At 33.3% G+C, this 13,430-nt stretch overlaps 1 protein-coding gene and 1 non-coding gene across 3 annotated transcripts; one reads left to right on the top strand and one right to left on the bottom strand.

Annotated features, from left to right (window-relative positions):
* Positions 1 to 451: 451 nt before the first annotated feature.
* Positions 452 to 524, bottom strand: Trnav-uac. Its single transcript has one exon. It is a non-coding gene; the product is annotated as a tRNA-Val (tRNA).
* A 156-nt stretch (positions 525 to 680) lies between these two features.
* Positions 681 to 12,020, top strand: LOC117327253. Of its 2 annotated transcripts, none has more exons than XM_033884158.1 (11): positions 681 to 830; positions 2,223 to 2,264; positions 2,885 to 2,977; positions 3,953 to 4,078; positions 4,560 to 4,750; positions 5,639 to 5,723; positions 6,743 to 6,875; positions 7,178 to 7,358; positions 8,165 to 8,356; positions 8,611 to 8,715; positions 10,059 to 12,020. In XM_033884158.1, the coding sequence occupies exons 1-11, from the start codon at positions 782 to 784 to the stop codon at positions 10,332 to 10,334; spliced, it is 1,473 nt and encodes a 490-aa protein (XP_033740049.1). In that variant the 5' UTR covers positions 681 to 781; the 3' UTR covers positions 10,335 to 12,020. The 2 variants fall into 2 exon arrangements, with proteins under 2 accessions (XP_033740049.1, XP_033740048.1); XM_033884157.1 differs by having other exon boundaries at positions 6,740 to 6,875.
* Positions 12,021 to 13,430: the final 1,410 nt, after the last annotated feature.

The raw sequence follows: 13,430 nt of genomic DNA, 5'->3' as shown, positions 1-13,430 counted from the left end.
CAGTTGACAATAAAGACAGTATACATCTGTATGTATCCATTTAATATGGTTTTGAGGGACTACGTGTAGCCATGCTCGTATAGCTTCATACAACGTACAGTACGTCTCCCCAAAACTGGCTCTTCTCAAAACCGACCACCTCTTCATTAGGAACAAAATGGCTAAAAACGTTCAAGCTAATACCGACCCCTATGAATCATTTGTTACAAGGGAAAAGACGGATTATAAGTATCATATAGTAATCCCATTAGTGTTTTGACAAATAGAATACGTTTAGACCAATGATTTTTTTTTTTTTCAAAACTCAGACTGTAAGCTCATGTGCCTTTGATTTGTAACTTTAAAATATATTAATATGTTTGCCTTTACTAAAAATACATTATTTTCAGAGACAAAAAAAAATACGTCGATGGAAAAGATATTATTACCCAGATGCAAGAAAAATATTGAGAGGTTCTGGCGAGGTTCGAACTCGCGACCTTCTGCGTGTAAAGCAGACGTGATAACCACTACACCACAGAACCAGCTCATACCAAGTGCTCTATAGAAATTGTCCTGTTGACTCGCCTTGAATATTGTAACTCTAACAATTCACGCCTATAGTTAATGTTGTTACTTACTGCTTTGAAGATGATAACGACAATAGTAATGAGGTTAATATTACACATAATGTGATGACGTCCTACGCAAGAACACCTAGCTACAATGTCAACAACATGGCTGACGAACTGCAATAAATCTAGTATTCCAATGATTTCTGAATCACATAAGGCATAACACAATGGGAGCAGGTTGCAGTTCGGATTCAGATAACCCATTCGCCTATTCAGGTTATTTTCTAATTTATCAAAATTACGATTTGATTATGATTTATCGATTGTCATGCTACGATATGTGACATTATGCAGTCCGTTTTCCTTTTGCATCGAAGAGTTTTTGACGGACAGATTCGTGAAGTACAATGTAAAAATGCCCCCGTATGCCACGGTGACTTTCACATTAAATACGGAGTAATTTTATATTAATTATTACGTATTCTTGTGGTCCGAATATAAAAAAAAATGATTTGGAAATTGGGATATTTTTCATTGAAGAAGATGCAACGGAACTGAAACACTGTCAAAACCTCAATTAGATATATTCTTATACAATTGTCTTTTACATTTCCATGCCCTGGTTTAGTTATGGGTTTGTAGAATTTCCATGCCCTGGTTTAGTTATGGGTTTGTCGAGTTACATTTCAATGCCCTGGTTTAGTTATGGGTTTGTCGAGTTACATTTCCATGCCCTGGTTTAGTTACGGGTTTGTCGAGTTACATTTCCATGCCAATTGAAAGTAACGGACTGTCCAGTAATGGTCAAATTCATACATGTCTGTTAATGGGTCAAAGCAGGAAACACGATTCGGTTGAACATACCGTGCGTATATGTAACCAGAGGTCTATATTCTAGTTAGTATATAATCTCTGATATAACGTTATACATGTCTCGTCACTTACTATTCACAATAAACATGTAGATCTATATTATACCTTTCTTCGTTTTTAATTGATCCGTTTCGGTGATTCGTCGTACCGGGAAACACGGGTCGAGATCTCCTGTCTTTCAAAACTTGATTAAGATTCCTGATTGTACAATTTACATAGACATTAATCAATTTGTCACAAAAGTATAAATATTAAGATTTGGAATGATACAAACCAATATATTGATAATGAATTTTATTTACTTTCATAAGGTCAGTAACACATTGATTCCAGTACAGTAAATTGAAGTGTTTTAGTTGGAGTCTATATATAAACAGATGGTCCAGAGAAAAGTTAATGATTTCAAGGGTTAATATGTGATGTAATTTTTTTGTCAATATAAAAGTGTATAAAATTGTCAAAAGGGTATTGGTCACTATTATTGTTTACACTGTTTACTATTTCCACGAAGGGTATTCTGTTGTTTATCCTTTAAAATTTTGCTTAACTGTTCAAATTACATTGTACATGTACATTTGTATGTTAATAGTTCAAGTCTTGTCTAAGGTTCAAGTAAAATTAAAGTATTTTTAAGTTGGAAGTTTTATGCTGCACTAATCAAGGTTAACATTAGTTTACCTATTTTTAAAAAGAATTGTTTCCATTATTACAATACATGTACATTTATTGTACTTTATACAGTACATGCATAGTGAATTAAACTGTGATAAGTACATTATATTTCTTTCCATTCAGGCACAGGACACCATGTCCCTCCACTGAAGATTGCTTTAGTAGGTAAGATACACAGGTTGTTTTATAGGGGAATCACATTTTCTTGCACTGTTTATTTTATACTGAAAACTATTTTTTGTGGACATGATAACCAGTAAAGCATTCATTCCTGACAAACTTTATCCAATTGACTGCCACAATATGCAGTACATTGTAGATACCATAAAAACTTCACCTTTCTGTCAGTCATAATGTATCAAGAATGTTTCAAATCATTCAACCTCTTAAGTGTTATGGTAGACATTGTATTTATTCACGACTTATTTTAATGGTATTTATAATCATAGAAATTATCACTGGAACCAAACAATGTTTTCCCTATTTATTTGATTCTTATTAGAATCGTTCTAACCTCAGATAAAACTGTGTGCTTATGAATATTAATGAGTTTTGTTTTTGCCACTTCAGTATGTAGTTTTACAGCTTAAATTACAAATAGAGGACATGTATATTGCATATACAGTCTCTTACCCTGAACTGCATCTTTGCTAGCCAAGGCTCCTGATTATGTTACACTCCACAAGTTTACTCCACAAACTTGTGGAGTGTAACATAATCAGAAGCCTCGACTAGTGAAGATCTCTGAATTGATGTCATGTAAACTTTTTTGTTGTTTTGGCCAGGTGATCCTGAAGTAGGTAAAACATGTGTGGCACTAAGGTTTCTGAAGAATCAGTTCAGTCCAATGTATATTCCCACCAAGAAAGCAGTCATAGGTACGTAGAATATTTTTGGAGTTTACAGTTAAAATGTAACATATACAGTTAAAATGGCATTACCATGCAAGAAATTTTAAACATTTGATCAATGTTAGTATATATAGCAGATCTGATAATTGTGCTGTTTGTGTAAAATTACAGCAAATGCCTTTCAAAATTCTGAATGTTCAGTTGTAACTCGAATCTACTATCTATTTAAAGATTTGAAAATCAAAATATCAAGAAATATTTTAGATTTCAGGGATTGGGATGGAAGGCTGATCCTAGGTATGGGCCATTTACCACCGTTTTAAAAATTCCTCGGGGCCAATTTTACTTTTTGTCTAAAGTAGACTTTTAAATGTCTATGGGCTATTGCTAATCTTTATGTGACTATATATACCAGTATCAATATGGCTCTGTCCTTCCCAACCGCTGAGACTTAATCTTTGGGCTTTCTCGTAATTATTTCTCAATATTGTAACAATTTAGATCTATAATGAGATTGGTATGTCACAAGCTCAAGCATAATGAACATGTACTTAATTTAATAAACCAAATTAAAACAGATTAGTGGAAGAATGAATTACACGCCAATGATTGCCATAGAAACCAACTGCAATTAGCATAGTCATAATTCAGTGGAATGCTTCCAGAATAAAAAAAATGCTAGAACAAGATTACCAGTAAAATATGTACATTTATTGTAATCTATCTGTCTATGGTATATTCAACCCAAATTGGAAAACAACATTATGTACATTTATGTTTGTCTATTCATTATTGTTAAATCAATATTGTACATGGTTTGTTGTTCTGTTATTATCCTTTGGTTGTTCATTGTGTGCATGGAATATTTAATGTCTATCAAAAGGTCCTCATTTTATGTTCTTTTGAAGTTAAATCTTAGACAATGCTAGATATGATTTCATATTTAGACACCAGATTTTGTGAGTTTTAGAAATAATTATGGTTTATGTGTAAAAATTCCAGAGAGCACTGTTCGGAAGTTGAATGTTCCGGGTCACACTGTTGTGTCCTTGACCTTGTGGGATATTCCAGGACGAGAGGACATAGATCTCCATAAATCTTACTTCAGGAACCTTGATGCTGCTATAGGTCAGTCAGTTAGGGAGTATAATTCGAGTCTATTACTCTATCTGATGCATTGACAGACATTATTAGGTCAGTCATTTAGGGAGTATATATCAGTCTATCACAACAGATAGTGTAACACTATATCATTGGCAGACATTTGTGTATGTTTATACCTGTATATCAGTTTGTGCATAATGTAAAACCAGAGATAGATCTCTGGTAAAACTAATTGTAGAAACATCACAAAGCTTTGGTAATATAACCCCAACTTGACTTTAAAGACATGGAAAATATAATTAAAAAAATGAATTTCACAAAAAAAATCAGTTTTAAAAGAAAGTTCACAAAGTTAGGGAATGTAATTGTGAATATATTATAGGTTATAGTAGTAACTATGATACATTATTTTCATTAATTTATACCAAATCATTTCATCTATATCTTTGTTCAAGAATGAAATCAAGACTGGGGAAATTAATGTCTAAATTCTCCTGTGTTACAGTCGTAGTTGATATGACCGAGCAGACCAGTATAGAGATGGCACCTGTGTGGCGCCAAACTGTCCTAAACAACACCTTCTTGACACGTCCAGTAGAGGATAAGGCAGGCCAGGTCCACACGACCACCATGGAAGAAACTCCGGTTGACAAGGGAACATTCCCCATACTTTTACTTGGCAACAAGTTTGATGTGGTGGGTAACTCAATAATTTCTTTCTGTCTGTGGTAGGAATGCATTAAAAACACCTTTTTATTATGAGGAAAACTTGTATTTTATAAATATACACCACATGTAACATCCTATCCAATTTTTCAACTTATGTACATCCCATATCAAATTAAAACTCAGGAACTTGGCACAAATACCCAACCCCCACTTAGGAGAACAGAGTCTGATGTATTAAGAGCTCAGTCAAATTCGTGATAGGGTTTGGTAATGGCAGATGAGAAGGGAAGTCTTACTTTATCTTGTAACACATGTTCAATAAAACTTCTAACCTGTATAAGGCTTTACTTTTTTCTTCAAGTTTTAAGCAATGTATTATGGCTCAACAGAGTTTGTGATTCTGTCAAGCTAAAGTGTGACACATTTATTCCTAACCTCAAAAATGTTTACTTACAATACGTCGGGAAATCAGGGGATATAAATTCCATATGTAATTCTGGGTTTATCACCCCATGAACAGCCAGGGTCATTTTGAAATAGGTTCTGCTTGTAGTAGTTTGTGACTACCTCACTAAACAACATACAATAGTCACTCTTTGTAGCATGCCATCGAGAGGAAGAACAGCCACAAAGCTTCCTGACAAACACAAAACTGTAAGGAGAGTCAAACTAAACAACTTAGATCTTCATCTGATGTTAAGTCAAGGCCGGCGCTCTAACAGACTGAGCTATCGCAGCCTCAGTTTCATTGGGAGTTTGTGTCAAGGCTCCGTGGTCTTTAATATGCACTATACACATCAACCCTGATGGATGTACTGACTTTTCATGGCCATATACTTAGTATTTACATGTTATACATTGGCAAGTACAAAAACAATTTATATGAACATCATATGAAAATCTTTTTAATTTCAGATTGAACAGAGGATACAGGCCGAACGTTTGAAAAAAATGATGGCAGAGCGAGCAAAGGAGGAGAAGAAAAGTTCAGAAGAAGAAGGTAGAATGATATACTTTATATAAATAAATCATTCGACAGCTACAGTATAAAATAAAGGGTAGAAAATGCTTTGTACCGACACATGCTTAATGTGATATGAAACACTCATGAAATGCTAGCCTACCTCATGAGAAAAAAAGATTTCCAGATGAAGATCAGACCTACATTTGAGAAAAGTTCATAAAGAGTTATCGCCCCATGTGAGCACTGATGCATATATGCTTATGCAGTCAGGAGCTATGTCAGTCTGTGACACCAGGAAAACGACAGAATAAAATATATACCAAGGGGAGATGATTCTTCCTAAATTATGTGATAAAAAGAAAATTGACAATAATTTGTTGTATTATTTTTATTTTTATAGTAAGGTTAATGTTTTTATTCTTCCATATTGTAGTATTTATCATAATCTTTCACTGCAGGAAAGGTTAAATATGATTTCATTTATGACAAAATATTGAAAAAAAATGTTCAAATTTACTATTTTGGTGAAATAAAAATGTGACCAAAAATAGCATTCTTACTTGTAGGTAACATTTCTCAGCTATAATAGCATTCTCCCTTGAAAAACTAAACATTTAAGAGAATTGTAGCATTTTTTCATATATACTTCAAATGAAATAATTACTGTTTTGAAAACTTGCATGTTTTCTCAAAAGAGTCTAGATATGGAGAATATAAGCATGGAAATTTAAGGCATGTTTATGTTTTTCAACAAAGCATATGGTGGCAAAAAGTTAACTCACATCAATTTTTAAAAACAATGGGTTGACTATTTCAGGACTGTGTCATATCCCCTTAAGTTTATATAATATTTTATTCATTATTTAAATTAATGAACTTTGAAGTCTCAATAACCAAACCACTTTAATGCATTGTTCTCAGTAAACCTAATTGAAAGCTGATTCAGTTGTCGAGATTCAACATCAGATCTCACCTATATATGTTTTTCCTCATCTAAAACTCCGTCAGAATATGCTGGCTGTTTCTTATCAATACATGGCTGTTATATGTTGTAGATAAGGAGAAACAGGAAATTGAGGAAAATTCCCGTAAGATATGGTCAATTAACGGTCCAATTACAGAGGAGGAAAAACCTGAATGTGTTAAGTTTTTGGAGAAGACTGCAGTAGACCATAACTTTCATGGAAGGTAAATGATTGATAAAACATCTGTAAAACAAGAAGAAGAGAAAGAAAAAGGGATATAAAAGAAAAAACAAGAAATACATAAAACTGTAAATTAGAGCACAGGTGCCCAGCTCATTATGAAACGAGTCAGGCACCTGTGATCAAAGGCAAACTGTGAACTTACATGTATCTTAGCTCTTACAAGTAATTATAAAGTGTACATACTAGTAGGGATGAAGAATGATGGGAGGATTAGAAACAAAATGATATAATAAATAGAGGGTGTATATTGAATGTTCTAATACAAAATGATTTGATCTGTAGTCTAATGGCGTCTGCTCGGGATGGAGATGGGTCGGTGAGAGAGGCAGTACAGTACCTTGTACGCCATGTACTGGAGGCGAAGTTTGCTGTAAATAAATATAAACCCAAGGACAAAGCTTCAGAGCAGAAGAAAGCAAAAGAGCTGGAGTATGAAGGACTACAGCTGACACATGTGAAGGAGGTGAGTGATTTTAGATATAAAAAAATGCTTCAGTATCAACCCCTTGCTTTTGAAAAATATTTTTTATTCATGATGCAGGTTTCATGCTCAAATAAAATCTGTTCTGGTTACTGGTTAATCTCTTTGTAATCTTTTTTCTATTGTTTACGCATGCATGCGAATAATGAATTACTTCCCTTGGTATTGTCCAACCGTATACAATATCTTGCATGCTTTTGAAACATTGGCAAACAATGACTTTCATTGTTAGAGTATTCAATTATCATAAGAGTTATAGTGTATTGAAAGAATGTTAATACTTTAGTTTATATTTGATTGTGTAGTATTTAAAAGATATAATGAAATATTTACAATTACTTCACAAATCAATCTGTATAATAATACATGTTATTTGCATTCATTGCCTCATTATTAAAACTCAAGTCATTTTATAATAAAATTATAATAGCCTTTTGATTTTGGTATCGTTATCAAATTCGAAATGTGTCCTCGGTTAATATTTTTTTTGAGGTTAATAAAACCATGTATTGACCTCATCAAAAGGCTATATATACTTGTATAGTATTGTTTTGCGGCCCCTTGACAATTTGAATTGTTATTTCAGTCAAAACAACAACAAAAGAGGACATTTACAAAAACAAAACACATAGAACTCCATCTAAAATGTTAAAATGTAAAATTCAAAAATCACTTGTATAGTTCTATTGCACGAAATAATCAAATACATATAAGCATTGCTGAGTATTGTGAGGACATACATATGCATGCTTTGGTGTTTTAGTGATGTAAAATGGTTGTATTTATAGTTTGACCATGTCTTTGAGATGGCTGATGTTGCTGTGAAGAAGGTTGCCATGTTGCGTGACTATCATCATAAGTCTTTCACCAAACTCAAGGAGATGTGTATGCAAGCTCAAATTCTGGAATCAGGGGAGACAAGTCTGGAAGACTGTATCATTGCTCTCAAACGCAACATAGGGGAAGGAGCTGAACTCAAGGTAAATATAATCACCCAAAAATTGAACTTAAGTGGGCAAGACAAAAATATAAAATAAAAAATGATATCACCATCTTGAAACAATAGAACTGATTCAAAGGAAATAATTCCCGACAATGAAACTGGATAAAAAATAGCAACATCCTTGTTTATTGTATCATGAGTAAATTTACTCCTCAGCAGTAGGAGTAACTTAGATAACTTTGTTTTACCCTAAATTTTCTGCAAATGTAAATTTTTGACCTGTCTCTACAGGTAAAGAAAGATGAAGATTTCTGTAAGCTGGAGATTGTATCAAAAGATGAAGATTTCAAACCAGTGAAGAAAATGAGAGTTCTCATGAAACTCTTCCACAATGAGGTATGTTACTGGTATAAGTTATTTCTGTTAGCTCATTGGTTAATACATTTGATAGTACAGCTATCTAGTAATATTTTTTTTGTTGGTCTGTGATATTACATTCAGGCATTAAATGTCAATTATACAAAAAAAGTACAACCAATGCTTCAGCTGTGAACCAAGTATTCTTGGCAGTAGTGTTTTATATAAATATGAAATCTATGTACATGTATATGCATATTTATTAGAAAATATTTTGTTGATATATGATAAACAGAATTTTATATTCTTTGTGATCCACTATTTTTTAGATCATCTGACCCAAATAAAGGGTCAGGATGACCTACAGCCATCGTGTTTCGTCCGTCATCATGCGTCTTGTGCCATATCTAAAGTCTTTTTTATTTCAAAATGCTACCCCTTCTTAACCCCAAGGCGGATTGCTACCAAATTTTATTTGAAACATCGTTGGGAGGGGGCAATCATATTTTATGAAATTGAGGCTGTCAAACTCCTGTGGACAGAGAGGCGGGGCCCTAAAAGATGAACTTTGGTGAAATTTTGCTTTAAAACCCTACACCTTAACCCTTTGGTGGATTACATCCAACGATGGTGTGAAACATCAGTGGGGAAGGTATATCATATTTTGTATAAATCAGGCTGGTCCGACCACTAGGGACAGAGGGGCAGGGTCCTAAAAGGGGAACTTTGGTGATTTTTTTTCTATAAAAACCTACTCCTTAGCCATTGGGTGGATTATGTTATATCCAAATTTTGTGTGAAACATCATTGGGGGAGGTATATCACATTCTATATAAATGAGGCTGGTCCGACCCCTGGGGCATGAGTGATGGTGTCCCAAATAGGAAACTTTAGTGAATTTTTGCTTTAAAACCCTTCTCCTCCTTAATCCTTGGGTGGAATACATCCCATTTTGTTGTTAAACATCATTGGGGAAGGGCTATCATGTTTTATATAGATGAGGCTGATCTGTAAGCTGACCGTTAAGGCCCTTGGGCCTTTTTTTTTTTTTTTTTTTCCAGTATTTAGTTTCTATACCAAACCATTATTTTGTTTAAACTGTTATTGTAGAAATTAATAAAACTTTTTACATGACTTCCTGATGCTTGAAAGTTGTCCGTTGCACTGGGTAATGGTTAGAGCAGGAATGAAGAGGGGTGGTCAACATAGAGCAGGAATGAAGAGGGGTGGTCAACATGGAAATTTACCGATAAAAGTAACTTTCTATTTTATCCATTTTCTGGGACTGACTGACATATCTGTCTAAAAGATCTTTATACATTATGTAATGACACACTGTTAGAGATGAGCTTAAGTTAACATTATTTTCTTGCCTTCCATAGTTTGCAAATGTATGTAAGGCCATACAGAAGGAATGTCCTGTAATTGACACCAACCTTCAGACAATGGACGCCCGCCTCAGTACCATGTGTGAGGAATGCTGGGATGCTGTTGCTATGGTAGACAATGTTCCTCGGAGTCAAGCAGAAATCAAAGAAATATCATCAACTATTGAACAAAATCGTGCAAAAATGCAACATGCTTGTCTGGAATCTAGGTCTGCCATTCAAATTGTTGAGGACTCCAAGAAGAAAATAAAAGCAGCCTTCCTATGGTAATATCGTAAATCAAAAACCCTTTCACGATGTCGTTGGGGACCCGTTGATCGTTGTCTCTGCCCATTCTTTCCATGGAGTTTTGTTCATCACAGATTCCGTACTTAAACAATAATTCTATGCAAATTACATGTTAACACTATTGAAACATTAGTCTCTGTTGTAGCACGTAACTGTTCATCTTAATTTTCGTGAACTTGAAATGAGGAGAATTGTGTCATCAGTGTGCCGTCATTTGATTGGTTCACATTGCAGAATGTACAAATTGTTAGTTGTTATTGGTAAAATTTGTTTGGTCTATTGTTACCTACATAGTACAAAGGAAATTTTTATGATGTGTAAAGAAGCCATTTATTTTGTCAAAACTTTTATTTGGTAACATGATTTTATTATTGTCTTGACGAAGCTGGCCTTCCCTCTCAAGCTTTGTGCAATAGAAATCTTTTCTGCAAAAAGTATAACTAAGAATATTAATCTAAAACAACTAGGAAATAGTTTACTGTTTGAATGTGAACACATTTTCAGACAAAAACACTCCGGTGCCTGGATAGAAGGAATCTCATTTCATCATGGTGTTCAGATATAGCATTAACTGCCACTCTGGCCGACTCTTATATTCTCAGTGATTAATAATTACATCAGAAATCAATGATAATAATGAATTGATATAACTGAAGTCTAACACCATGAAATAAATGTTAAAGAAGAAATTGACAATTCTGTCAATCAATTCTTTCTCTCAAAAACTTAAAATTTTGACAAAGGTATTGCTATACGGTATTAAATGTAGAATGACAAATTTGTTAAAATAGGTTTAAGTTAAATCAAATAAAGATATTACAGTTTGTTATTTTTCATGACAATAGTGTCTACAAAAATTTACATAAGTAAACATTTTACATATAATATATAAGTATGTGTTCAAAGGTATTGCCTCTTCTATTTAAATTTTCAAAGGTTGAAACATCTTTTGTAGATCTTTGAAAGTATATAGCTTATGATGAACTGAACAGATTAAGAATATATCGTTTCATGATAACAGTGTGATGTGATACATTTATAATTTAATCTTGCTTGTTATGTCATCGGACAGCCCATAACGTAAAAATTACATCTCTGTTTGTATAGTGTCATTTTTGACTGTCTCATACTGTACGTGGCTTAAAAATCTAAATAAGATAAAAGATTTCATCGTTTTTTTTCCCTTGACACATGATGAATTGTCAAATCTATATTTGTGTAGTATTGCTTTTACATCAAAACTGCTGTTTATATGTTTCCAAAATTCTAGTTATGAATAATGTTAAAAAAGACAAATACCCATATTTTTTTTAAGTTAAACAGTAATTTGTGACTTATATTTGGTTTATTGCTATGTTTATCTATACAGATAGTCATTTCTTCTTTAAACTATATTTGTGTACTAGGTACATTGATGATTTTCATATTATTTTCATCTCGACCAAAGTCAATAACAGATCATGTTAATCTTTCAAAGATATTTGAAAATTCATTTACTCTTCTTTGTCCACTTATTTTTCTCATTTTTCAATGCCGTTTTTAATGAAAATATTCAGATTTGGCATTCTTATTCAATTTGTTTATTCTTTAATAATAGTTATTAATATATCATCTGTTATATTAACATGCATCAAAATAAAAGAAGCTGGTCTTCGTGTATCTATAGAATGCATGCTGTATTTATTTATTTAGTTAAAGATGCAGTGTATAGGCCTGGGTGTCTGCAATTTAGCATCTTTAGCTTGTTCCTGGGCACGCACGTTTCTAATTTAAAGAGCTGCACACTGCCTTTTCTGCAATATGGTATCTAAACGATTCTATGAAAAATTAATCAAGAAGTTCCTCTAAAACTTGGTCCGATTTATCTAGATCTTTTGGAAGGACATATCTTGATGAAGAAGTTACATGATCCAGTCGATATTCTGTCGTATAGGTACTGTTTAAGATTTATCTTTTGTGTAATTGTACAAAATATGTTATTCAAATACACCAAATTAATGTACGTAATATCAAGATTATGACTTGGATACCTAAACAAATCACTCGCTTCCTTTTTAGCTCACCGGTTACGAGTAAGTATTTGGAAAGCATGCAAGTCAAAATGTATATGCCTCGTAACCTTGTAATTTGGTTTATACATTCATTAGAGGTCTAGGAGTGATGTTATAGCAAAATCATGCAGAAAAAAAAAAATGTGATTTTTTTCGCATTTTACCATTTTGTAGACTTATCTTTTTTAGCACCAAAACCAAACTAAAAGTTTTTTTTAGGTAAATTATTGTAAAACTTGCAAGTCCAAAAGTATACACCTCACACCCTTCAAATTTCTTCATACATTCAGTAGAGGTCTAGGGGTGATGTTATTGCAAAATCGTGCATACAAAAATTAGGATTGTTTTTGCATTTTACCTTTTAGTGGACTTAACTTTAAAGTTTTTGGAGAAGTTTTTGGAAAGCTTGTAAGTTCAAAAGTATACACCTCTCACCCTTCTAATTTGGTCTATACATTCAGTAGAGGTCAAGGAGTGATGTTATAGCAAAATCATGCAGAAAAAAATGGGTTTTTTTTTCGAATTATACCATTTTGTGGACTTTTTTGGGTACCAAAGATTTTGGAAAGTCTACACCCGTCTAATTTGGTTGATACATCCATTAGAAGTCAATTTCAAAATGACATACTTTTAATATACATTCATAAAAATGAGTGAATGGTGAGTGCATAGTGTGATTGCTGCTGTCGGTGAGCTTGTTGACAATCATTGATTGCACTTGTTAATGATGCATGTTTCTTGTGATAGCCCGGTCTCCTTATAGTTTGCTTCAGTTCTAAGTCTCTATCATGTCGTTGTACTTAAACTAGCAGTGTAATTCCCCCCATCTTCGCTAGCCAAGGTTACGATCCGCTTGTAATCCTTGGCTAGCGAAGATGTTTTAAAATTCCGGGACTTTGTATATATACATACTTGTGTTTATCAACTTCAAGTTTGGTTTAAAATTCGACATTATTGTTTTACATAGTCAAATGTCATCACGGTAGGAAAAGAACCTTATCGACAAGACAAAATGACACTTAGCCGT

The sequence above is a fragment of the Pecten maximus genome, chromosome 5, assembly GCF_902652985.1.
Source record: "Pecten maximus chromosome 5, xPecMax1.1, whole genome shotgun sequence".
NCBI classification, from domain to species: domain Eukaryota; kingdom Metazoa; phylum Mollusca; class Bivalvia; order Pectinida; family Pectinidae; genus Pecten; species Pecten maximus.
Note: the sequence above shows the minus strand (reverse complement) of the source record. Positions and strands in the feature narration are given on the sequence as shown.

Bases quoted from the DNA above. Each gene is read 5' to 3' on its own strand.
- LOC117327253 (XM_033884157.1), top strand. From the start codon at position 782: ATGGGAGCAGGTTGCAGTTCGGATTCAGATAACCCATTCGCCTATTCA. The intron at 5,724-6,739 runs GTAGAATGATAT...TGTTATATGTTG, and splicing joins GAAAAGTTCAGAAGAAGAAG to TAGATAAGGAGAAACAGGAA. The intron at 8,716-10,058 runs GTATGTTACTGG...TGCCTTCCATAG, and splicing joins TGAAACTCTTCCACAATGAG to TTTGCAAATGTATGTAAGGC.